At 50.1% G+C, this 27,062-nt stretch overlaps 1 protein-coding gene across 2 annotated transcripts in view; it reads right to left on the bottom strand.

Annotated features, from left to right (window-relative positions):
- LOC134341304 (inactive rhomboid protein 2-like) overlaps positions 1 to 15,088 on the bottom strand; it is a 103,440-nt gene extending 88,352 nt beyond the window's left edge. For both annotated transcript variants that reach the window (XM_063039181.1, XM_063039182.1), the window contains exons 1-3: positions 14,897 to 15,088; positions 8,124 to 8,248; positions 7,423 to 7,606 (exon numbers count right to left, since the gene is read on the bottom strand). In XM_063039181.1, the coding sequence (XP_062895251.1) occupies positions 7,423 to 7,606; positions 8,124 to 8,248; positions 14,897 to 14,944 (357 nt within the window). In that variant the 5' untranslated portion in view covers positions 14,945 to 15,088. The remainder of the gene's footprint in view (positions 1 to 7,422; positions 7,607 to 8,123; positions 8,249 to 14,896) is intronic.
- Between the last annotated feature and the right edge of the window lie 11,974 nt (positions 15,089 to 27,062).

Here is a 27,062-nt window from a genome sequence, read left to right as displayed (position 1 = left end):
CCCGAACCCCTCCCAGTGTCCAGTCCCAGTGTGAGCCCTGCCCCAATATCCACCCAAACCCGAACCCCTTCCAGTGTCCAGTCCCAGTGTGAGACCTGCCCCAATATCTACCCAAACCCATCCCAGTGTCCAGTCCCAGTGTGAGCCCTGCCCCAATCTCCACCCGAAACCAAACCCTCCCAGTGTCCAGTCCAAGTCTGAGCCCTGCTCCAATGTCCACCCAAACCTGAACCCATCCCAGTGTCCAGTCCCAGTCTGAGCCCTGCTCCAATGTCCACCCAAACCCGAACCCATCCCAGTGTCCAGTCCAGTGAGCCCTGCCCAAATCTCCACCCAAACCCGAACCCATCCCAGTGTCCAGTCCCAGTCTGAGCCCTGCCCCAATCTCCACCCGAACCCATCCCAGTGTCCAATCCCAGTCTGAGCCCTGCCCCAATCTCCACCCGAACCCAAACCCATCCCAGTGTCTAGTCCCTGCGTTCGCCCTGCCCCAATCTCCACCCGAACCCGAACCCCTCCCAGTGTCCAGTCCCAGTCTGAGCCCTGACCCAACATCCACCTGAACCCGAACCCATCCCAGTGTCCAGTCCCAGTCTGAGCCCTGCCCCAATCTCCACCCGAACCCATCCCAGTGTCCAATCCCAGTCTGAGCCCTGCCCCAATCTCCACCCGAACCCAAACCCATCCCAGTGTCTCGTCCCTGTGTTCACCCTGCCCCAATCTACACCCGAACCCGAACCCCTTCCAGTGTCCAGTCCCAGTGTGAGCCCTGCCCCAATATCCACCCAAACCCAAACCCCTCCTGGTGTCCAGTCCCAGTGTGAGCCCTGCCCCAATATCTACCCAAACCCATCCCAGTGTCCAGTCCCAGTGTGAGCCCTGCCCCAATCTCCACCCAAACCCCTCCCAGTGTCCAGTCCCAGTCTGAGCCCTGCTCCAATGTCCACCCAAACCTGAACCCATCCCAGTGTCCAGTCCCAGTCTGAGCCCTGCTCCAATGTCCACCCAAACCCGAACCCATCCCAGTGTCCAGTCCGAGCCCTGCCCAAATCTCCACCCAAACCCGAACCCATCCCAGTGTCCAGTCCCAGTCTGAGCCCTGCCCCAATCTCCACCCGAACCCATCCCAGTGTCCAATCGCAGTCTGAGCCCTGCCCCAATCTCCACCCGAACCCAAACCCATCCCAGTGTCTCGTCCCTGTGTTCACCCTGCCCCAATCTCCACCCGAACCCGAACCCCTTCCAGTGTCCAGTCCCAGTGTGAGCCCTGCCCCAATATCCACCCAAACCCAAACCCCTCCTGGTGTCCAGTCCCAGTGTGAGCCCTGCCCCAATATCCACCCAAACCCAACCCAGTGTCCAGTCCCAGTGTGAGCCCTGCCCCAATCTCCACCCAAACCCCTCCCAGTGTCCAGTCCCAGTCTGAGCCCTGCTCCAATGTCCACCCAAACCTGAACCCATCCCAGTGTCCAGTCCCAGTCTGAGCCCTGCTCCAATGTACACCCAAACCCGAACCCTTCCCAGTGTCCAGTCCGAGCCCTGCCCAAATCTCCACCCAAACCCGAACCCATCCCAGTGTCCAGTCCCAGTCTGAGCCCTGCCCCAATCTCCACCCGAACCCAAACCCATCCCAGTGTCTAGTTCCTGTGTTCGCCCTGCCCCAATCTCCACCCGAACCCCTCCCAGTGTCCAGTCCCAGTCTGAGCCCTGCCCCAATATCCACCCAAACCCAAACCCCTCCTGGTGTCCAGTCCCAGTGTGAGCCCTGCCCCAATATCCACCCAAACCCATCCCAGTGTCCAGTCCCAGTGTGAGCCCTGCCCCAATCTCCACCCAAACCCGAGCCCCTCCCAGTGTCCAGTCCCAGTCTGAGCCCTGCCCCAATCTCCACCTAAACCCAAACCCATCCCAGTGTCCAGTCCCAGTGTGAGCCCTGCCCCAATCTCCACCCAAACCCGAACCCCTCCCAGTGTCCAGTCCCAGTCTGAGCCCTGCCCCAATCTCCACCCAAACCCCTCCAAGTGTCCAGTCCCAGTCTGAGCCCTGCTCCAATGTCCACCCAAACCTGAACCCATCCCAGTGTCCACTCCCAGTCTGAGCCCTGCTCCAATGTCCACCCTAACCCGAACCCATCCCAGTGTCCAGTCCGAGCCCTGCCCAAATCTCCACCCAAACCCGAACCCATCCCATTGTCCAGTCCCAGTCTGAGCCCTGCCCCAATCTCCACCCGAACCAATCCCAGTGTCCAATCCCAGTCTGAGCCCTGCCCCAATCTCCACCCGAACCCAAACCCATCCCAATGTCTAGTCCCTGTGCTCACTCTGCCCCAATCTCCACCCGAACCCCTCCCAGTGTCCAATCCCAGTCTGAGCCCTGCCCCAATCTCCACCCAAACCCAAACCCATTCCAGTGTCCAGTCCCAGTCTGAGCCCTGCCCCAATCTCCACCCGAACCCATCCCAGTGTCCAATCCCAGTCTGAGCCCTGCCCCAATCTCCACCCGAACCCAAACCCATCCCAGTGTCTCGTCCCTGTGTTCACCCTGCCCCAATCTCCACCCGAACCCGAACCCCTTCCAGTGTCCAGTCCCAGTGTGAGCCCTGCCCCAATATCCACCCAAACCCAAACCCCTCCTGGTGTCCAGTCCCAGTGTGAGCCCTGCCCCAATATCCACCCAAACCCCACCCAGTGTCCAGTCCCAGTGTGAGCCCTGCCCCAATCTCCACCCAAACCCCTCCCAGTGTCCAGTCCCAGTCTGAGCCCTGCTCCAATGTCCACCCAAACCTGAACCCATCCCAGTGTCCAGTCCCAGTCTGAGCCCTGCTCCAATGTACACCCAAACCCGAACCCTTCCCAGTGTCCAGTCCGAGCCCTGCCCAAATCTCCACCCAAACCCGAACCCATCCCAGTGTCCAGTCCCAGTCTGAGCCCTGCCCCAATCTCCACCCGAACCCAAACCCATCCCAGTGTCTAGTCCCTGTGTTCGCCCTGCCCCAATCTCCACCCGAACCCCTCCCAGTGTCCAGTCCCAGTCTGAGCCCTGCCCCAATATCCACCCAAACCCAAACCCCTCCTGGTGTCCAGTCCCAGTGTGAGCCCTGCCCCAATATCCACCCAAACCCATCCCAGTGTCCAGTCCCAGTGTGAGCCCTGCCCCAATCTCCACCCAAACCCGAACCCCTCCCAGTGTCCAGTCCCAGTCTGAGCCCTGCCCCAATCTCCACCAGAACCCAAACCCATCCCAGTGTCCAGTCCCAGTCTGAGCCCTGCCCCAATCTCCACCCAAACCCGAACCCCTCCCAGTGTCCAGTCCGAGTCTGAGCCCTGCCCCAATCTCCACCCAATCCCGAACCCATCCCAGTGTCCAGTCCGAGCCCTGCCCGAATCTCCACCCGAACCCGAACCCCTCCCAGTGTCCAGTCCCAGTGTGAGCCCTGACCCAACATCCACCTGAACCCGAACCCATCCCAGTGTCCAGTCCCAGTCTGAGCCCTGCCCCAATCTCCACCCGAACCCATCCCAGTGTCCAATCCCAGTCTGAGCCCTGCCCCAATCTCCACCCGAACCCAAACCCATCCCAGTGTCTCGTCCCTGTGATCACCCTGCCCCAATCTCCACCCGAACCCGAACCCCTTCCAGTGTCCAGTCCCAGTGTGAGCCCTGCCCCAATATCCACCCAAACCCAAACCCCTCCTGGTGTCCAGTCCCAGTGTGAGCCCTGCCCCAATATCTACCCAAACCCATCCCAGTGTCCAGTCCCAGTGTGAGCCCTGCCCCAATCTCCACCCAAACCCCTCCCAGTGTCCAGTCCCAGTCTGAGCCCTGCTCCAATGTCCACCCAAACCTGAACCCATCCCAGTGTCCAGTCCCAGTCTGAGCCCTGCTCCAATGTCCACCCAAACCCGAACCCATCCCAGTGTCCAGTCCGAGCCCTGCCCAAATCTCCACCCAAACCCGAACCCATCCCAGTGTCCAGTCCCAGTCTGAGCCCTGCTCCAATCTCCACCCGAACCCATCCCAGTGTCCAATCCCAGTCTGAGCCCTGCCCCAATCTCCACCCGAACCCAAACCCATCCCAGTGTCTAGTCCCTGCGTTCGCCCTGCCCCAATCTCCACCCGAACCCGAACCCCTCCCAGTGTCCAGTCCCAGTCTGAGCCCTGCCCCAATATCCACCCAAACCCCTCCTGGTGTCCAGTCCCAGTGTGAGCCCTGCCCCAATATCCACCCAAACCCAAACCCATCCCAGTGTCCAGTCCCAGTGTGAGCCCTGCCCCAATCTCCACCCAAACCCGAACCCCTCCCAGTGTCCAGTCCCAGTCTGAGCCCTGCCCCAATCTCCACCTAAACCCAAACCCATCCCAGTGTCCAGTCCCAGTCTGAGCCCTGCCCCAATCTCCACCCAAACCCTAACCCATCCCAGTGTCCAGTCCAGGCCCTGCCCCAATCTCCACCCGAACCCCTCCCAGTGTCCAGTCCCAGTGTGAGCCCTGCCCCAATATCCACCCGAACCCGAACCCATCCCAGTATCCAGTCCCAGTCTGAGCCCTGCCCCAATCTCCACCTGAACCCAAACCCATCTCAGTGTCCAGTCCCAGTCTGAGCCCTGCCCCAATCTCCACCCGAACCCGAACCCATCCCAGTGTCCAGTCCCAGTCTGAGCCCTGCCCCAATCTCCACCCGAACCCGAACCCCTCCCAGTGTCCAGTCCCAGTGTGAGCCCTGCCCCAATATCCACCCAAACCCGAACCCATTCCAGTGTCCAGTCCCAGTCTGAGCCCTGCCCCAATCTCCACCCGAACCCAAACCCATCCCAGTGTCTAGTCCCTGTGTTCGCCCTGCCCCAATCTCCACCCGAACCCGAACCCCTCCCAGTGTCCAGTCCCAGTGTGAGCCCTGCCCCAATCTCCACCCAAACCCGAACCCCTCCCAGTGTCCAGTCCCAGTCTGAGCCCTGCCCCAATCTCCACCTGAACCCAAACCCATCTCAGTGTCCAGTCCCAGTCTGAGCCCTGCCCTAATCTCCACCCAAACCCGAACCCCTCCCAGTGTCCAGTCCCAGTCTGAGCCCTGCCCCAATCTCCACCCAATCCCGAACCCATCCCAGTGTCCAGTCCGAGCCCTGCCCGAATCTCCACCCGAACCCGAACCCCTCCCAGTGTCCAGTCCCAGTCTGAGCCCTGACCCAACATCCACCTGAACCCGAACCCATCCCAGTGTCCAGTCCCAGTCTGAGCCCTGCCCCAATCTCCACCCGAACCCATCCCAGTGTCCAATCCCAGTCTGAGCCCTGCCCCAATCTCCACCCGAACCCAAACCCATCCCAGTGTCTCGTCCCTGTGTTCACCCTGCCCCAATCTCCACCCGAACCCGAACCCCTTCCAGTGTCCAGTCCCATTGTGAGCCCTGCCCCAATATCCACCCAAACCCAAACCCCTCCTGGTGTCCAGTCCCAGTGTGAGCCCTGCCCCAATATCTACCCAAACCCATCCCAGTGTCCAGTCCCAGTGTGAGCCCTGCCCCAATCTCCACCCAAACCCCTCCCAGTGTCCAGTCCCAGTCTGAGCCCTGCTCCAATGTCCACCCAAACCTGAACCCATCCCAGTGTCCAGTCCCAGTCTGAGCCCTGCTCCAATGTCTACCCAAACCCGAACCCATCCCAGTGTCCAGTCCGAGCCCTGCCCAAATCTCCACCCAAACCCGAACCCATCCCAGTGTCCAGTCCCAGTCTGAGCCCTGCCCCAATCTCCACCCGAACCCATCCCAGTGTCCAATCCCAGTCTGAGCCCTGCCCCAATCTCCACCCGAACCCAAACCCATCCCAGTGTCTAGTCCCTGCGTTCACCCTGCCCCAATCTCCACCCGAACCCGAACCCCTCCCAGTGTCCAGTCCCAGTCTGAGCCCTGCCCCAATATCCACCCAAACCCAAACCCATCCCAGTGTCCAGTCCCAGTGTGAGCCCTGCCCCAATCTCCACCCAAACCCGAACCCCTCCCAGTGTCCAGTCCCAGTCTGAGCCCTGCCCCAATCTCCACCTAAACCCAAACCCATCCCAGTGTCCAGTCCCAGTCTGAGCCCTGCCCCAATCTCCACCCAAACCCTAACCCATCCCAGTGTCCAGTCCGAGCCCTGCCCCAATCTCCACCCGAACCCCTCCCAGTGTCCAGTCCCAGTGTGAGCCCTGCCCCAATATCCACCCGAACCCATCGCAGTATCCAGTCCCAGTCTGAGCCCTGCCCCAATCTCCACCCAAACCCTAACCCATCCCAGTGTCCAGTCCGAGCCCTGCCCCAATCTCCACCCGAACCCCTCCCAGTGTCCAGTCCCAGTGTGAGCCCTGCCCCAATATCCACCCGAACCCGAACCCATCCCAGTATCCAGTCCCAGTCTGAGCCCTGCCCCAATCTCCACCCGAACCCATCCCAGTGTCCAATCCCAGTCTGAGCCCTGCCCCAATCTCCACCCGAACCCAAACCCATCCCAGTGTCCAGTCCGAGCCCTGCCCCAATCTCCACCCGAACCCCTCCCAGTGTCTAGTCCCTGTGTTCGCCCTGCCCCAATTTCCACCCGAACCCGAACCCCTCCCAGTGTCCAGTCCCAGTGTGAGCCCTGCCCCAATATCCACCCAAACCCAAACCCCTCCTGGTGTCCAGTCCCAGTGTGAGCCCTGCCCCAATATCCACCCAAACCCAAACCCATCCCAGTGTCCAGTCCCAGTGTGAGCCCTGCCCCAATCTCCACCCAAACCCGAACCCCTCCCAGTGTCCAGTCCCAGTGTGAGCCCTGCCCCAATATCCACCCAAACCCAAACCCATCCCAGTGTCCAGTCCCAGTGTGAGCCCTGCCCCAATCTCCACCCAAACCCCTCCCAGTGTCCAGTCCCAGTCTGAGCCCTGCTCCAATTTCCACCCAAACCTGAACCCATCCCAGTGTTCAGTCCCAGTGTGAGCCCTGCCCCAATCTCCACCCAAACCCGAACTCATCCCAGTGTCCAGTCCGAGCCCTGCTGCAATCTCCTCCTGAACCCGAACCCCTCCCATGGTCCAGTCCCAGTCTGAGCCCTGCCCCAATCTCCACCCAAACCTGAACCCATCCCAGTGTCCAGTCCGAGCTCTGCCCCAATCTCCACCCGAACCCGAACCCATCCCAGTGTCCATTCCCAGTGTGAGTCCTGCCCCAATCTCCACCCGAACCCAAACCCATCCCAGTGTCCAGTCCCAGTCTGAGCCCTGCCCCAATCTCCACCCGAACCCAAACCCATCCCAGTGTGAGCCCTGCGCCAATCTCCATTCACAGCTTAAGCTTTGGAGGAGAAAGACTAAATAGTGGCTCTGGTGGATGTCTGAGCAGACAGCAATTATGTGGAAGGGATACCAATAATGCCAGATCTGAAGGTGTGGCTGGATCATGGAGATTGGACATACCGTGGGTGTTCTCTGAAAAGCCAGTGCTGAGATGGAGGCAGAGTCCACACTGGAGAGTCCAGCCTTCCTCTGGAATGGGGCTTTCAGGTTCCCGTACCGCTGCTGACAATGTATCCAACTCTGCCGCTGCCAATGGTGTAACAGGTCATTGTCTGTTCCCACACCAAACCATTCGGCTGTATCCCTACCATCAATACATCAGCCAGTTAGAAACTGTGTTAGACTTGACGCACGCAGTAGAGAGAGAAGCACGGGAAGGAAGGAAGGGACGAGTGGACTGTGGCCAGAGCTCCAGGTGGGAAACAGTGCAGGCCAACATGAATCCGTTATGTTCCAACATTTAGTGAGCTTGGCCACATTCTGAGGAGAGCCTCTGCTCAACGATATCCAGGAGAAACCTGCCTATCTGCTCAGCAGTGTCAGTGTGAAGAGGATGTGAATCAAATAGACAATGTGTACGAACTGGGAAGCCAGATTAACAAACAGAGGAAAAGTGGTTGGATGTGGGGGTTCGAGTGAGAGGGTGAGAGTGTAGGAGAGAGAGGTGGAGAGGGTGACAAGGACAGACGGAGTGGAGAGGGGTGAGAAAGCAAGAAAGCAACAATGATATGAATGTGGGGACTTTGATAAGTAAGACAGTGACATTGAATACCCTCAGTGCCCAGTGCAAGCTCCTACCTCATGTGTGGGTGGCCATTTACCTGCGGACTGCCTGTGAGATGGATTCTTTCCGCCTGAATCCTCGCTGCTGTGTCAACAGGCCGCTTTGAGTGGAGAATGTGGCGTCTGGCACACTGAAACTTTGGAACAGAGTTGGTCTCCATTTCTGTAAAAGAATCTAACTATTAATTAACAAATGATCACAAGTCTCCATCATCCTGTGGCAACAAGGGGTGATTGATGCCACCACTCCATGCTCTGATCCCAACCAGCCAACCCTTGCTCAGCCTCACACCTCACACGCTCTATTAGCCACACACATTCCCCACAGACTGTCCCCAGGAACCTGTGCTCCATCACACCCTCTGAGACTCAGGGCACACAAGTGTGACCAGTGGGAGAAAGAATTGTGATAAATGGTGGGTTCCTGATCAAGAGGCATCTCAGAGTGTTGTCACAAATCACTGGGAGCAGAGGGCAGGAGGTAACATGGTTCCAGTGGGGCAGGGGGTTACATGGTCCCATAGCGCAGGTGAGCTTTAAAAAACAGGACATTCTTCAACAGAAATCTTTGACTGGAGCATGGCGCAGGCACAGGAGAAGCATTCCCATGCACTTCCAGTGAAGAGCTTTAAAAACCCAGTCTCCATAAAAGTGGGGTACCATCAAGCAGAGTGGTCATCATGGAGTGGTCATTGTTGGAGTGGTCTGAGTCAGAGTGGTAAGGCTTTGGCTCAACAGGGCTTCAGCAAGAATGGGCAAAAGTAAGGAAAGTAGGTGCGTTCATTCATTATTTCTTATTTCTTTTTTTCTTATTTAACTCTTGAGAGAATAGGGGCCATGACTACAGAGCCAGTGGTCTATTCTGGGTGTCAGATATGGGATTTCTGGGAGACTACCAGCCTCCCCAATGACCACATCTCACAAGGTGCATCAAGATGCAGCTCCTTAGAGACTGTGTTAGGAAACTGGAGCTCCAGCTCGATGACCTTCGGCTTGTGAGGGAAAGTGAAGCAGTGATAGACCGAGCTACAGGGAGGTAGTCACCCCAAGGCTACAGGAGACAAATAAATGGGTGACTGACAGGAGAGGGAAGGGAGAACGTCATATAGAGGCACCTGTGTGGCCATTCCCTTCAACAATAAGTACTCCATTTTGAGTACCATTGGGGGGGACGGGGGGGACGGGGGGGACGGGGGGGACCTCCCTGGGGGAAGCAACAGCAGCTGTGCCTCTGGCACTGAGTTTGGCCCTGTGGCTCAGAAGGGTAGAGAAGTGAAGAGGATGGCAGAGGAAATATGGTACTCTGTAGTTAGGGGACAGATAGACAATACTGTGGATACAAGAAAGAAACAGAAATGATAGTTTGCCTCCCAGGTGCCAGATTCTGCGATGTTTCTGAATTCGTTCACAATATCCAGAAAAGGGAGGGTGAACGGCCAGAAGTCGTGGGTAGAAAAAGGGACCTGGTCCTGATAAAAGAATACAGGGAGCTAGGAAGGAAGCTGAGAAGCAGGACCTCAAGGGTAGTAATCTTGGGATTGCTGCCTGTGCCACATGAGAGTGAGGATAGGAATAGAATGAGGTGGCAGATGAATGCATGGCTGAGGAATTGGAGCAGGGGCAGGGATTCTGAATTCTGGATAATTGGGACCTCTACTGGGGCAGGTGGGACCTGTACGAAAGGGATGGGTTGGACTTGAGTCCGAGGGGAACAAATATTCTTGTGGGCAGGTTTACAAGAGCTGTTGGGAGTGGTTTAAACTAATATGGTGAGGGATGGGAACCAGTATGATGGAGCTGAGGGTGAGCCAGCAGATTTACAAGTAGATAATGGGTGTGACATGAATGTAAGGAAGGACAAGCCATTGATTGGGTACAAATGCAGCCAGAGCAAAGAGTTAAATTGTACCACAGAGGCAAAGTTCGAAAGGACGAAGAATGTGGGACTGAAGGTGCTGTATTTAAATGCATGTAGCATTCAGAAGAAGGTGGACGAAATTGTGGCACAATGAGGGATTAGTTGAAATGACATAGTGGGCATCACTGATTCATGGCTGAAAAAAGAATGTGGTGAGGAGCTTAACCTCAAATGATAGACTTTGTATTGAAAGGACAGGCAGGAATGCATAGGCGGTAGTGTGGCTCTGTTGGTAAGGACATAGAACATAGAAAACCTACAGCACAATACAGGCCCTTCAGCCCACAATGCTGTACCAAACATGTACTTACTTTAGAAACTACCTAGGGTTACCCATAGTCCTCCATTTTTCTAAGCTCCATGTACCTATCCAGGAATCTCTTAAAATACCCTATCGTATCCACCTCCACCACCGTCACCAGCAGCCCATTCCATGCACTCACCAGTCTGCATAAAATAGTTACCCCTGACAGCTCCTCTGGATCTACTTCCAAGCACGTTAAAACTGTGCCCTCTCATGCTAGCCATTTCAGCCCTGGGAAAAAGCCTCTGACTGTCCACATGATCCATGTCTCTCACCATCTTACACACCTCTATCAGATCACCTCTCATCTTCCGTCGCTCCAAGGAGAAAAGGCCAAGTTCACTCAATCTATTTTCTTACGGCATGCTCCCCAATCCGGGCAACATCCTTGTAAATCTCCTCTGCACGCTATCTATAGTTTCCACATCCTTCCTGTAGCGAAGTGACCAGAAATGAGCACAGTACTCCAAGTGGGGTCTGACCAGGATCCTATATAGCTGCAACATTACCTCTCGGTTCTTAAACTCAATCCCACGATTAATGAAGGCCAATGCACCGTATGCCTTCTTAGCCACACAGTCAACCTGCACAGCAGCTTTGAGTGTCCTATGGACTCGGATCCCAAGATCCCTCTGATCCTCGACACTGCCAAGAGTCATACCATTAATTCTATATCCTGCCATTATATTTGACCAACCAAAATGAACCACCTCACACTTATCTGGGTTGAACTCCATCTGCCACTTCTCAGCCCAGTTTTGCACCCTACCGATGTCCCGCTGTAACCTGTGACAGCCCTCCACACTATCCACAACACCCCCAAACTTTGTGTCATCAGCAAATTTACTAACCCATCCCTCCACTTCCTCATCCAGGTCATTTATAAAACTCATGAACAGAAGAGGTCCCAGAACAGATCCCTGAGGCACACCACTGGTCACCGACCTCCATGCAAAACTACAACCACTCTTTGCCTTCTGTGGGCAAGCCAGTTCTGGATCCACAAAGCAAGGTCCGCTTGTATCCCATGCCTCCTTACTTTCTCAATAAGCCTTGCATGGGGTATCTTATCAAATGCCTTGCTGAAATCCATATACACTACATCTACAGCTCTACCTTCATCAGTGTGTTTAGTCACATCCTCAAAAAATTCAATCAGGCTCGTAAGCCACAACCTGCCTTTGACAAAGTCATGCTGAGTATTCCTAATCATATTATGCCTCTCCAAATGTTCATAAATCCTGCCTCTCAGGATCTTCTCCATTAACTTACCAACCACTGAAGTAAGACTCACTGGTCTATAATTTCCAGGGCTAACTCTGCTCCCTTTCTTGAATAAGGGAACAACATCCGCAACCCTCCAGTCCTCTGGAACCTTTCCTATCCCCATTGATGATGCAAAGATCATCACAAGAGGCTCAGCAATTTCCTCCCTCACCTCCCATGGTAGCCTGGGGAACATCTCGTCCAGTCCCGGTGACATCCAACTTGATGCTCCGGCACATCCTCTTTCTTAACATGTATATGTTCAAGCTTTTCTGTCTGCTGTAAGTCATCAATTGCCAAGATCTTTTTCCGTAGTGAGTACTGAAGCAAAGTACTCATGAAGTATTTCTGCTATCTCCTCCGGTTCCATGCACACTTTTCCAGTGTCACACTTGATTGGTCCTATTCTCCCACGTCTTATCCTCTTGATCTTCACATGCTTGTAGAATGCATTGGGGTTTTCCTTAATCCTGTCCGCCAAGGCCTTCTCATGGCCCCTTCTGGCTCTCCTAGTTTCATTCTTAAACTCCCTCCTGCTAGCCTTATACTCTTCTAGACCTCTATTATTACCTAGTTTTTTGAACCTTTTGTAAGCTTTTCTTTTCTCCTTGACTAGATTTACAACAGCCTTTGTACACCACAGTTCCTGCACCCTGCATGCAAATATCCCCTGAACATTTGCCACATTTCTTTCGTACATTTCCCTGAGAATATCTGTTCCCAATTTATGTTTCCAAATTCCTGCCTGATAGCCTCTTATTTCCCCTTACTCCAATTAAAAGCTTTCCAAACTTGTCTGTTCCTATCCCTCTCCAATGTTATGGTAAAGGAGGTGGAATTGTGATCACTATCTCCAAAATGCTCTCCCACTGAGAAACCTGACCAGGTTCATTTCCCAATACCAGATCAAGTACAGCCACTTGTCTTGTAGGCTTATCTACATATTGTGTCAAGAACCTTCCTGAACACACCTAACACACTCCACACCTTCTAAACCCCTTGCTCTAAGGAGATGCCAATCAATATTTGGAAAATTAAAATCTTCCACCATGTCAACCCTGTTATTATTATACCTTTCCAGAATCTGTCTCTCCATCTGCTCCTTGATGTCCCTGTTACTATTGGAAGGTCTATAAAAAAAACACCCAGTAGAGTTATGGACTCCTTCCTGTTCCTAACTTCCTCCCGCAGAGACTCTGTAGACAACACCTCCATGATTTCCTCCTTTTCTGCAACCGTGACACTATCTCTGATCAACAGTGCCACACCCCCACCTCTTCTGCCTCCCTCCCTGTCCTTTCTGAAACATCTAAAGCCTGGCTCTCAAAGTAACCACTCCTGCTTCTGAGACATCCAAGTCTCTGTAATGGCCACAACATCATAGCTCTAAGTACTGATCCAGGCTTTAAGCTCATCTGCTTTGCTCATAATGCTCCTTGCATTAAAATAGACACATCTAAAACCATTGGTCTGAGTGCGTCCCTTCTCTATCACCTGCCTATCCTCCCTCTCGCACTGTCTCCAAGCTTTCTCTATTTGTGAGCCAATCATCTCTTCCTCCGCCTCTTCAGTTCAGTTCCCACCCCCCAGCAATTCTAGTTTAAACTCTCCCCAATAGCCTTAGCAAACCTCCCCGCCAGGATATTGGTCCCCCTCAGATTCAAGTGAAAACCCGTCCTTTTTGTACAGGGCACACTGCCCCAGAAGAGGTCCCAATGATCCAGAAATCTGAATCCCTGCCCCCCGCTCCAATCCATCAGCCACACATTTATCCTCCACCTCACTCTATTCCTATACTCACTGTCACGTGGCACAGGCAGTAATCCTGAGATGACTGCCTTTGAGGTCCTGCTTCTCAATGTCCTTCCTAACTCCCTGTAGTCTGTTTTCAGGACCTCCTCCCTTTTTCTACCCATGTCGTTGGCACCAATATGGACCACGACCTCTGGCTGTTCTCCTTCCTACTTCAGGATATCGTGGACGCGATCAGAAACATCATGGACCCTGGCACCTGGGAGGCAAACTGCCATCTGTGTTTATTTCCTGCGTCCACAGGATCACCTGTCTGACCCCCTAACTATAGAGTCCCCTATTACTGCTGCCATCCTTTTCCTTTCCCTACCCTTCTGAGCCACAGAGCCGGACTCTGTGCCGGAGGCACGACCACTGTTGCTTCCCCCAGGTAGGCCGTCTCCCCCCAGCAGTACTAAAACAGGAGTACTTATTGTTCAGGGGGATAGCCACAGGGGTACTCTCTAGTATCTGACTCTTGCCCTTCCATCTCCTGACTGTTACCCACTTGTCTGTCTCCTGAGGCCCTGGTGTGACCACCTGCCTATAGCTCCTCTCTATCACCTCCTCAGTCTCCCTGACCAGATGAAGGTCATCGAGCTGCATCTCCAGTTCCCTAATGCGGTCCCTAAGGAGCTGCAGCTTGAAGCACCTGGCACAGATGTGGCCGTCCGGGAGGCTGGGAGTCTCCAGGACTTCCCACATCTGACACCGAGTACAGAATACCGGCCTCACATACATTCTTCCTGTCTGTATTCTACACAGGCAACCTACCTGCCTCAAATCGTTATCGCCGAAGCCCCGTTGAGCCAAAGCCCTCCTACTCTGTCTCCCGCTACCCTTTCACCCGCTCTATAAAGCTGCCTCCTTTAAACTCTTTTCGCTGCTCTAACTGGCTGACATCCCTGCACTTGTACAGTCGTGCCTCAAACAAACCGCTGAATTAAATACCCTGTGCATTGGAGTTTCCATACTAGACTGCAATGGAACCAGTCAAAATGCTTTCTATTGTATATCTGTAGAAGTTCATCAGTGTTTGATGACCTGTCAAATCTCCTTAAACTTCTAAGATAGCAGAAACACTGGTGCATTTTCTTCATGGTTTCATTGATGTGTCAGGCCCAGAACAGATCTTCAGAGATGATGATACGCAGGAACTTGAAACTGCTCAATCTTTGATGAGACTTGGTAGGTGTTCACTCGACTTTCCCTATTGACCCTCACTCAGATTTGATGCTTCCTTCCACATACATACGTTGGAGACCCTGCGCGCATACACCCACACACACACAGAAGATCCTGCATTTGTCTTTAGAGTATCATGGCAACGAGTGAAAGGAACCCAGCAGTTGTCACATACACACACCCCCACCCCAAACAAACAAACAAACAAACACACACACACACACACAATTCCATCACCAGTTTCTGGTTCCTGAGGAAAAGGAACATGATTCTACCTGCCTATTGTAGTCATGAGCGCCTTCCCAAAGAGCCTCAGAACATGTGTTCTCATAAAACCCCTGGCTTACCTCATTGTCAGACTGTTTCGATGATCGCAGCTTTGTCTGGACACTCATTGTTCTCTGGAACGTGGACAATGCAGGATGAAGTTAATATTCAGCACACATGCTCCAAACAGGGAAAAGCTGAGAACATACCCTACAGGAACAAACTGAGCCTGGGTTGGCTTTCGTGTCTCACACAGAGCAGGAAACTGAAGAACATGCTTCCCCCAGAAGCGACTAGAAAGATAAGGGAATCCAAAGAGGAAGTTTGCCACAGCTGACAAGCTTCCGGCAGTGACAGATCACCAGCTGAAAGCAACAGTAAGTCCCCAGGTCGTGCTGCTCTACCATCAGTCCACCAGAGCACCTGCTGAACCACGTGGACTCCAGACACTCCCATCTCTAGCAGACACCCTACAACTAAGCAGTGAGCAACATTGGGACCCAGGACTGAGTACCTACACCTGGGAATTTTAAAAAGATGTTGATTGAACCAAGTTCTTCCCTGACTTTCTCCATCCACCAAGTTCATTAGCCAGCACTAACATTACACTGAAGTGACTGGAAAGATCCTCCATCCCAGGGGCAGTGGTCCTCAGTCACAGGATATCACAACCCACACTCTGAGGTCAGGCTAGCATTGTCCTCAGGGAAAGCAAAACTCACTGCATCAACTCCAGAGCAAATGGCCACAGGAGGAGTCTAAGAGAACACTTCTTTCCTGAGCACTCTCCACCCAACTCTTCTTACTCAACTCTGCTGTTGCTGTTCACAAAGGAAGTTACAGCATCAGAACTTTCAACAGAATCTACATTGCCCAACACATCCAGTGGCCCACAGTTCATTCACCCTTTGATACCTCTAATCAGGTTTGTTGAGCTGGAAGAGGCTGTTACTGGACTGTATCTCTAAATAACAGGGTTGTCAGAAGTTACAGCGGGACACTGATAGGATGCAAGACTGGACTGAGAAGTGGCAGATGGAGTTCAACCCAGTTAAGTGTGAGGTGGTTCATTTTGGTAGGTCAAATATGATGGCAGAATATAGTATTAATGGTATGACTCTTGGCAGTGTCAAGGATCAGAGGTATCTTGGGGTCCGAGTCCATAGGATACTCAAAGCTGCTGCGCAGGTTGACTCTATGGTTAAGAAGGCATACGGTGCATTGGCCTTTATCAACCGTGGAATTGAGATTAAGAACCAATAGGTAATGTTGGAGCTATATAGGACCCTGGTCAGACCCCACTTGGAGTACTGTGCTCAGTTCTGGTCACCTCACTACAGGAAGGATATGGAAACCATAGAAAGAGTGCAGAGGAGATTTACATGGATGTTGCCTGTATTGGGGAGCACACCTTATGAGAATAGGTTGAGTGAACTTGGCCTTTTTTCCCTTGGGGCAACAGAGGATGAGAGGCGACCTGATAGAGGTGTACAAGATGATGAGAGGCATTGATCATGTGGATAGAACGTAGAATAGTACAGCACAGTACAGGCCCTTTGGCCCACAATGTTGTGCCAACCCTTAAACCCTGCCTCCCATATAACCCCCCACCTTAAATTCCTCTATAAATCTGTCTAGTAGTCTCTTAAATTTCACTAGTGTATCTGCCTCCACCACTGACTCAGGCCAAACTTCCCTGGATCCCATGCCTTCTGGCTTTCTGAATAAGCCTACCATGTGGAACCTTGTCAAATGCCTTACTAAAATCCATGTAGATCATATCCACTACACTACCCTCATCTATATGCCTGGTCACCTCCTCAAAGAACTCTGTCTGGCTTGTTAGACATGATCTGCCCTTCACAAAGCCATGCTGACTGTCCCTGATCAGTCAGAGGCTTTTTTCCCGGGGCTGAGATGGCTAGCACGAGAGGGCACAGTTTTGAGGTGCTTGGAAGTAGGTACAGAGGAAATGTCAGGGGTAATTTTTTTTATGCAGAGAGTGGTGAGTGCGTGGAATGGGCTGCCGGTGACGGTGGTGGAGGAGGATATGATAGGGTCTTTTAAGAGACTCCTGGATAGGTACATGGAGCTCGGAAAAATAGAGGGCTATGGGTAAGCCGAGGTAATTTCTAAGGTAAGGACATGTTCAACACAGCTTTGTGGGCCGAAGAGCCTGTATTGTGCAAACAACAGGAATTCTGCAGATGCTGGAAATTCAAGCAACACACCTGTATTGTGCTGTAGGTTTTCTGTGTTTCTATGTTTCTAACATTTTGGAAAATAAATAAATGTTCATATGATTCTCTGGGTCTACTTAGCATTGCAATCCAACTTCAAAGCTATCTTCACAATAACTAAACAAGAACCTGAATGATCAATGCAATGGAATGGACGTTCCTTAGATTAATACTAACTATTAGAAAGCGTTGGGAATGGCCAGTCCTCCAACTCTTTCTCCATTTCAGCGCTCATTCTCTCCTCATTTTGATATTCAATATAATCAGATCAATAGTAATCATGGAATTAAAGTTTTCAATTATTCAGGTGAGGGAGAGCAAGAAGAGGCAAAGGGAGGAAAACAAGTCCAACTGCCCAACTACAAGGAAATTTTCTAATATCAGCCTCAAACAAGAGGGAAGCGATTCTGAAAACCTGCTTCCTTCAAACAGAGGAAACACAGGTACTATTCTATACACTGAGATTAAACATACTGTTCCCATATAAGCATTGTTCTCAGCAACAAGCGAGGCTAGGGTTGATTTTCCCTCCTTTCTACCACTTGAGAAGGTTCAAAGCTAATTTATTATCATACACAACCCTGAGATTCACTTTCTTGCAGGCATACTCAATAAATCCAAGAAACACAATAGAATCAATGAAACCCCACACCCGACAGCACAATCAGTGTGCAAAAGGCAAAAAACAGTGCAAATACAAAAGGAAAAATGAAAAATAATGATAATAATAATAAATATTGAGAACATGAGATGAAGAATCCTTGAAAGTGAGTCCATTGGTCGTGGGAACAGTTCAGTGATGGTGTGAGTGAAATTGAATGAAGTTATCCTCTCTGGTTTAAGAGCCTGATGGTAGAGGGATAATAACTGTTCCTGAATCAAGTAGTTTGGGTCCTGAAGCTCCTGTACCTACTTCCTGATTACAGCAGTGAGACAAGAGCATGTCCTGGCTGGTCCTTGATGAAGGTGGTCAACTTCCTCCTTGATGTGCTAATTTTATCCTAAGCACCTGATTAAGATGCTCCCATCTGGTCCTTCAGCTTCACTCCTCTGTTGGAACATGCAGCAGGACAGCACTCACCGGCACTTAAGACATAGGAGCAGATTTAGGCTATTCGGCCTACATTGAGCCTACACCTCCAATCCATCATGGCTGATTTATCAGAAACATGAGAAAAACTGCAGTTTCTGGAGATGCAAAGGAACACACAAAATGCTGGATGAACAGGCAGCATCTATGGAAAAAGAGTATAAACAGTTGACCTTTCAGACAGAGATTCTTCATCAGGACTGGAAAGGATCGGGTTAAGGTGGGAAGAAATTAGAATAAGAAGGTGGGGGAGGGGAGATGTACGAGGCAATGAGTGAAACCAGGAGAGGGGGAAGGGTGAAATAAAGAGCTGGGAAGTTGATTGGTGAAAGAGATAAAGTAAGCTGCATAGGGAGAAATCCCTGCAGAAAGGGGACAGTGGGGGAGGAGGGAAAGATGTGCATGGTGTTGGGACTCCGCCGGAGATGGTGGAAATTATGGAGAATTATGCACTGGATGCGGAGGCTAATGGGGTGGTAGGTGAGACAAGAGAAATCCTTTCCTTAGTTTGGCGGCGGAAGGATGGGGTGAGGGCAGATTTGCGCAAAATGGAAGGAATGCAGGTGAGAGCAGTGTTGATGGTGGAGGAAGGGAAACTCCTTCATTTGAAGGAGGAAGACACCTCCTTAGTTCTGAAATGAAAAGCCTTATCCTGAGAATGGAGGTGGCGCAGATGGAGGATCTAAGGGAAAAGGATGGCATTTTCACAAGTGACGGGGTAGGAAGAGATATAGTCCAGATAGCTGTGAGAATCAGTGGGTTTATAAAAGATATTAGCAGGTAGACTGTCTCCATCTCTGGAGACAGAAACATCAAGAAAGGGGAGAGAAACGTCGGAAAAGGACCAAGTAAATTTGAGAGCAGGGTGGAAGTTGGAGGCAAAGTGGATGAAATCAATGAGCTCACCATGGGTGCAGGAAGCAGGACCAATGCCGTCGTTGATGTAGCGTAGGAAGAGTTGGGGAGCAATGCCAGTGTAGGCTTGGAACATGACTGTTTCACGCAGCCAGTGGAAAGGCAGGCATAGCTGGGACCCATGTGAGTGATCTTTTGTTTGAAGTAGGAGGAGCGAAAGGAGAAAATATTGAGAGTGAGAACAAGTTCCACCAGATGGAGGAGAAAGATGGTGGAGGGAACTGGTTGGGTCTGGTGTCCAGAAAGAAATGGAAAGCTTTGAAGCCTTCCTGGTGGGGGATGACGGTGTAGAGAGACCGAACATCCATAATGAAAATGAGATGATTGGGGCCAGGAAACTTTTAAAGTCATTGAAAAGATCAAGAGCATGTGAAGTGTCACAGATGTAGGTAGGAAAAGACTGAACCAGAGGGAGTAACACAGAGTTAAGGTCTGCAGACTCAAATTCAGTGGGGCAGGAGCAGGCAGAAACAAGGTCTATCTGGACAGGCAAATTTATGAATCTTGGATAGGAGGTAGAAACAAGAGCTGTGGGTTCAGGGAACTATGGGGTTGGTGGCAGTGGATGGGAGATCCCCAGAGTTAATAAGGTCATTGATGGTGTGGGAGACAATGGCCTGGTGCTCCTCAGTGGGATCCTGTACAAGGGGCAAGTAAGAAGAGGTGGCTTGAGAGTTGCCGCCTGGCCTCAGCAAGGTAGAGGTCAGTCCGTCAGACTACTACATCACCCCCTCTTATCTGCTGGTCTGTTGGTGAGGCTAGGATTAGTGTGGAGAGAGTGGAGAGCACTGCATCTGGGGGGGTGGGGGATGAGCTTAGAATTGGAGAGAGGAGTAGTAAAGTCGAGAAGGTTGAGTCAGCTGTTAGTGATAAAAAGATCCACGGCAGGTAGAAGACCAGAGTAGGTTGTCCAGGAAGAGGAGGAGGTTTGAAGATGGGAGAAAGGGGTCATCGGTGTGGGTTGGAGAGTTCTTACCAAAGAAGTAGGCTGGGAGATGGGGCGACAGAAGAAGAGCTTGGTGTCATGGTGGGTGTGGAACTCACTGAGGTGTGGGCAAAGCGGTGCAGGATTTATTATCTCCCTCAAACCCATTCTCCCCATAACCTTGGATGCCCTGATAAATCAAGAGCTTATCAACCTCTGCCTTAAACATATCCAATGGCTTGGCCTGTACAGTTGTCTGTGGCAATGAATTCCACAGATTTACCACCCTCTAGCTAAAGAAATAATTCTTCATCTCTGTTCTAAGTGATGTCCCTCAATTCTGAGGCTGTGCTCTCTGGTGCTAGACTCCCCCAATTTAGGAAACATCCACTCTATCTGTATAGGCCTTTCCATTTCGACGGGTTCCCCTCATTCTTCTAAACTCCAGCAAGTACAGGCCCAAAGACATCAAATAGTGAAGAAGGTGAATGCAATGTTGGCATTCATTTCTAGAGGAATAGAGTATAGGAGCAGGGATGTGATGTTGAGGCTCTATAAGGTGCTGGTGAGACCTCACTTGGAGTACTGTGGGCAGTTTTGGTCTCCTTATGTAAGAAAGGATGTGCTGACGTTGGAGAGGGTACAGAGAAGATTCACTAGAATGATTCCGGGAATGAAAGGGTTAACATATGAGGAACGTTTGTCCGCTCTTGGACTGTATTCCTTGGAGTTTAGAAGAATGAGGGGAGACCTCAGAAACATTTCGAATGTTAAAAGGCATGGACAGATTGGATGTGGCAAAGTTGTTTCCCATGATGGGGGAGTCTAGTACGAGAGGGCATGACTTCAGGATTGAAGGGCGCCCTTTCAGAACAGAAATGCGAAAAAATTTTTTTAGTCAGAGGGTGGTGAATCTATGGAATTTGTTGCCACGGGCAGCAGTGGAGGCCAAGTCATTGGGTGTCTTTAAGGCAGAGATTGATAGGTATCTGAGTAGCCAGGGCATCAAAGGTTATGGTGAGAAGGCGGGGCAGTGGGACTAAATAGGATAAAATGGATCAGCTCATGATAAAATGGCGGAGCAGACTCGATGGGCCGAATGGCCTACTTCTGCTCCTTTGTCTTATGGTCTTATGGTCTAAATGTTTCTCACATGTTAACCCCTTTATTCCTGGGATCATTCTCGTGAACTTCCTTTGAACCCTCTCCAATGCCAGCACATCTTTTCTTACATAAGGGGCCCAAACCTGCTCACAATACTCTAAGTGTAGTGTGACAAATGCCTTGCGAAGCCTCAGCATTATATCCTTGCTCTTGTATTCTAGCCCTCTCAAAATAAATGCTAACATTGTATTTGTCTTCCGTACTTGCAAATTAACCTTTAGGGAATCCTGCACAAGGGCTCCTTTTTGCTCACAACATCTGGAACCCAGGTGATTTCTACCTTGTCCTCGTTTTCCTACATTATCACCACACAAGGGACTTCGGAGTCCTCATGCAGGATTCCCTAAAGGTTACTTTGCAAGTTGAGTCGGGTGAGGAAGACAAATGTAATGTTAGCATTAATTTTGAGAGGACTAGAATATAAAAGCAAGGATGTAATGTTGAGGCTTGATAAGGCATTGGTTAGGCACTTAGAATGTTGTGAGCAGTTTAAGGCCTCTTATCTAAGAAAGGATGTGCTGACATTCGAGAGGGTCCAAAGGAAGTTCACAAAAATGATTCCGGGATTGAAAAGCTTATTTTATGAGGAGCATTTGATGGTTCTGGGCCTGTACTCACTGGAATTCAGAAGAATGAGGGGCGATCTCATTGAAACCTATTGAATGGTGAAAGGCCTGGATAAAGTGGATGTGGAGAGGATGTTTCCTATGGTGGGGAAGTCTGGACCAGAGGACACAACTTCAGACTAGAGAGATCTCTATTTAAAATGGAGTTGAGGAGGAATTTCTTTAGCCAGGAAGTGGTGAATTCATGGAATTCGTTCCCATAGGCAGCTGTGAAGGCTAAATCATTGGGCACATTTAATGCAGAGATTGATAGATTCTTGATTGGTCAGGACATGAAGGGATTTGGGGAGATTGTGGCTGAGAGGGAAATGGATCAGCCATGATGAAATGGCGGAGCAGACTAGATGGGCCAAATGGCCTAATTTGGCTCCTATCTCTTATAGTCTTATACCTGATTAAATATTACAGTCTTATACCTGATTAAATATTATTACAGGAAGGTTTTGTTTAACTAACAATTGAATTATTTGAGAAGGTGACAAAATAAGTTAATTAGAGCATTTTATTGGACAAAATCTATAGATGTCAGCATGGTCCCATGGGGGAGGGGGAGGGTCAAAAAGTGAAAGTGCACGGGATCTTACAGAGAGCAGGATATGGGATCCTAAACTATTCTGTGGGAATATTTGATGGGTGTTTCTGCAACTGGGATCCTCAGGCCTTAGCTCCTAGCCTCTCATTTCTTGTGAAAAAGTTTGAGCTGGATTTTGTGAACATAATACGGAAGTTTGTTGATCATGCAAAAATTGTCTGACTGGTTGACAGTGAATTGCACTGGATTTGCTACAGGGAGGTATTGATGGCTTTGGACAGTTGGGTAAATATAGAATTTGAACAAGAGACATGCAAGGTTTGGAGAGGTGAAGCAAGGCACAAACAAGAGATGTTGAGAGGTGTGAAGGGACACAGCATGTCCACAGATCCAGGACAAGCTACCGGGTGACAGAAAGTTACTTGAGATACTTCCCTCTAATAATCAAACCACAGAGCACAGGGGCAGGGAGGTTATACAGGAAGTCTACACAACACTAGGTAGACCACAGATTGAACACCGTGTATAGCTCTGGTCACCTCATTATAGGAGAGATGTGTCTGCACTGGGCAGGATAAAGTTGTAATTTATAGAGAATCATTATTGACATGTATAAAATAATTAGGGGCCCAAAAAGATATTTTTATTAACAAAGCAATCCAAAACCAGGAGAAATACATTTCAAGTAAAAACAGAAAAGTCTGGAAATACTGAACGTCATCTACAGCAGGACCATCAAACTAAACCCAACCCTGACCCTAATGCTAATACAAACCATAGAATGTGTGTTGTAATGAAGGATCTTCAGACTCCCCATCTCTATTCTAAAAGGACTTCCTTCTGTTCTGAGACAGTGCCCTCTGGTCCTAGATTCTCCCACTATCAAAAACATTCTCTCCATGTCCACTCCATCTAGGCTTTTCAACATTCAATAGGTTTCAATGAGATTCCCTCCATCTCATTCTCCTGAACTGCAGCGGGTACAGGAAGGCATACAAGGGCAAGATATAACAGCTAGTTAAGTGGTGTCACAACAACTTTGCATTCAACATCAGTAAGACTAAAGAACTGATTGTGGACTTCAGAAAGGGTAAGGTGAGGGAACATACAGCAGTCCTCACAGAGGGAACAGAAGTGGAAAGGGTGAGCAATTTCAAGACCCTGTGTGTTAACATCTCTAAGGATCTATCCTGGGCCCAAAATATTGATGCAATTACATAGAAGGCATGACAGTGGCTATACTGCATTAGGAATTTGATGAAATTTGGTATATCACCAAGGACACTCAAGTTTCTACAGATGTACTGTTAGAGAGCATTTTGTATGGGGGGGGCACTACACAGGGTCAAAATGAACTGCAGAAAGTTGTAAACTCCACAGCATCCAGGTCATCTTCAAGCAGTGATGTCTCAAAAAGCCACCATCGATCCTTAAGGACCCCCATCACTCAGGACATGTCCTTGTTTCATTGCTACTATCAAGGAGGTACAAGAGCCTGAAGGCACACACTCAACAATTCAGAAATAGCTTCTTCCTCTCTGCCATCAGATTTCTGAATGGACATTGAACCCGTGAACACTACCTCACTATTCTTTCTCTTTTTGCACTACTTATTTAAGTTTTTAAATAAATATAGAGTATATATACTTCCTGCTGTAATTTCATTTTCTCTATGTATTGCAAAGCACTGCTGCTACAAAACAACACATTTCACATTTACCAGTGACATCAAACCCGATTCTGAATACAAAAAAAAACTCCCCAGATGTTAACCTTTCATTTCCAGCATTATTTTCTTAGTCTTTTTCATCGCAGCATATCCTTTCTGGGGACCTAAAACTGCTCACAATACTCCAATTGTGGTCTGGCCAATGCCTTATAAAGCCTCAGCATTACATCTTTGCTTTTATATTCAAGTGCCAACATCACATTTGCCTTCCTTACTACCAACTCGACCTTTAGGGCATTAGGGCACACAGTCCTAACATGTCCAGATATGCCACAGCATTATTCCACACCAGCCCCCTCACCCAGAATACCAAATTGTATTCATCCAGTTTTTGGTCAGATTATCTTAAAATGCAAATGTTTGTCTACATATTTCTTATTCGTAAAATCAGAAAGCATCAAGTGCTTCTGAAGGCAAATGGAAATTCAGCCTTCATTGCAAGAGGTGGAGATTATAAAAGAGGAGGAATCTGATGAAGGTGTACAGGTCACCATGGAGGTAACAGGGAGATGGGCTAAGGAATGGCAAATGGATTTCAATTTGGCTGAGTGTGATGTGATGCACGCTGGACAGCCAAATCAGGCTAGGATGTATATAGAGAATGGAAAGGCACTGATAAGTGTTGTGAAATAGAAGGATCTGCAATACAAATGCACACTTTGCTAAAAGCAATTGTACCAGTATACAGTATGGTGAAGATGACATTTATCATTTTGGTCTTCATCAGTCGGGGCTTTGAGATTAGGAGCAGGGAGATTACACCAGTCGTTGGAGTATTTTGTACAGATATGATCACCCTGTTATAAGCTACAGTATTATGTATCAACTGACTGGACTGTTGGCAACGCTGTTTCCTTATTCCCTGGTGTGCAGGAGAAAGACAGGTGTCTTCACAGAAGGTTATAAAATCATGAGGGCTATAGATAGGGTGAATAGTCGTAGTTTTTTTCCCAGGGTTGGAGAGTCCAAAACTCAAGAGCACAGATACAAGAAGAAGGAGATTTAGAGGAGCCTCGAGAGGTTTTTTTACACTGAGGGCAATGAGTACCTGGAATGTGCTACTAAAGAAGTGCTTGGAAAGTTATGAGCTGAACATGGAGGGCAAGTAGGACGAGCAGGGAAGATGCTGTGGTCAGCATGGAGCAGTTGGGCCAATAGAGCTGCTGCCATGCTGCATTACTGTGACCTGCTCTGGTCTCCACACGTCATTTCACATCAGTTGACAGAGATATCACCGGATGTGGGTGTGTGTTCTGTGTGTCACTGGGTCTTTCTGGTTGTCACTGAGTATCGCTGGGTGTCTAAAGCTGTTCCGGACATGACTGATATGACTGGTTATCAGCGAGCACCGTCAGGTACCTCCAGGGTTGCAGATGTTACAAGGTGTTGTAGGGTGGTCCCATGTTTCACTTGGCAATGCTTCGGAGGCTGCCTTGACTCGTTTTCTTTTTAAATCGGCCTTTATCCCTGGAGCTTGTTTTGCTTTAAACTTAAAATTTAATCAATTTTTTTGCTTTAAATTTAAAATTTAATCAATTTTAAAGTTTAACAATTTGAAACATTATACTGGTGTTCATGACGCACTCCAGTCTCTGAATGCTGAGAACAATGTGTTTAGAACATAAAACAGTATAGCACAGGAACAGGACATTCGGCCCACAATGTCATACTGAACCAGTTAGAAAGGAAATCAAAACACCCAAACGCTAATCCCTCTACTGACACCATGTCCCTATCCCTCCATCGTCCTTACATCCATGTGCCTATCCAAACGTCTCTTAAAACTCTCCAATGTATTTGCCTCCACCACTGCACCAGGCAGCACATTCCAGGCATCCACAACTCTCTGAGTAAAAAACTTATCCCTCACATCCCCCTTGAACCTACCCCTCTCACTTTCAATGCGTGCCCTCTGGTATTAGACATTTCAACCCTGGGAGACAGAAACTCTCTGTCCACTTGATCTATGCCTCTCATAATCTTGTAAACTCTCAGGACAGTGCAGCAGGGATCCAATCGCAGACCGAGTACTGTGATGTTTACTGAGTAGCAAATCCAGAGGGGCAACAAAGTCAGTGTCAAAGTTCAGGCGGAGATCAAAAATTCCAGAGAAATCCAAAAATCAGAATCAGGAAACAGGCAGAGTGGATATTCGGACGGACAGAGTTCAGATATAAATGCTGGAAAGGCTCAGGAAAATTCACTGGCACAATCTGGCAACAAACAGGTGGAAACACAGGACTGAAATACACTGAGCAATTAACAGAGAGGCAGATGATAGGGGGAGCACAATGAGACAGAAGTGGCAGTAAAACAGGAAATAATGAGAAACAGGCGAGGGGCAGAGTACTCAGTAATACAGGGGCTGGAGTAGAGCAGGAGCGGGGACAGAGGCCGGAGTAGAGCAGGAGCACGTGGGGCATGAAAACAAACAACAGCACATGGCAATACAAAACCACAGAATGACGGCTTGGGGAAAACACACACAAAAAGACAAAGTTCAACTGGAGGTACTGACAATACCCCACCCCCATCCCACGGACGCCTTCCGGTGTCACGGCAGGTAGAGCTGGGTGCTGGCAATGAAAGTCCCTGATGAGAGAGGGGTGCAAGATATTACGGGCAGGGAGCCAGCATCTCTCCTCAGGACCGTAGCCCTCCCAGTCCACAGGGTACTGGAGGCCACGGCCCTGGTGACGAACGTCCAGCAGTTGCAGTTGACGCACCGTGAAGGCCTCTGACCCATTGATGAGCTGTGGAGGAGGGGGGTTTTGGGGACAGGACACAGGGGGTGGCTCATGAAAGGCTTGATGCTGGACACATGGAAGGTGGGATGAAAGTGGCAGAGAGCTGAGGGGAGCTTGAGATGAACGGCAGCAGGGCTGATGACTTTAGCAATGGGAAAGGGGCCAATAAAACGGGGGGGGCGAGCTTGCGAGAATCCACCTTGAGGGGCAGGTCTCGTATTGAAAGCCACGCACGCTGTCACTGGCGGTCACGTGGAGCCTTGGAGCGATGGTGGTCA

The sequence above is a fragment of the Mobula hypostoma genome (genome assembly GCF_963921235.1).
Source record: "Mobula hypostoma chromosome 22 unlocalized genomic scaffold, sMobHyp1.1 SUPER_22_unloc_1, whole genome shotgun sequence".
In the NCBI taxonomy this organism is placed as follows: domain Eukaryota; kingdom Metazoa; phylum Chordata; class Chondrichthyes; order Myliobatiformes; family Myliobatidae; genus Mobula; species Mobula hypostoma.
This window is presented reverse-complemented; position numbering and strand designations above follow the sequence as displayed.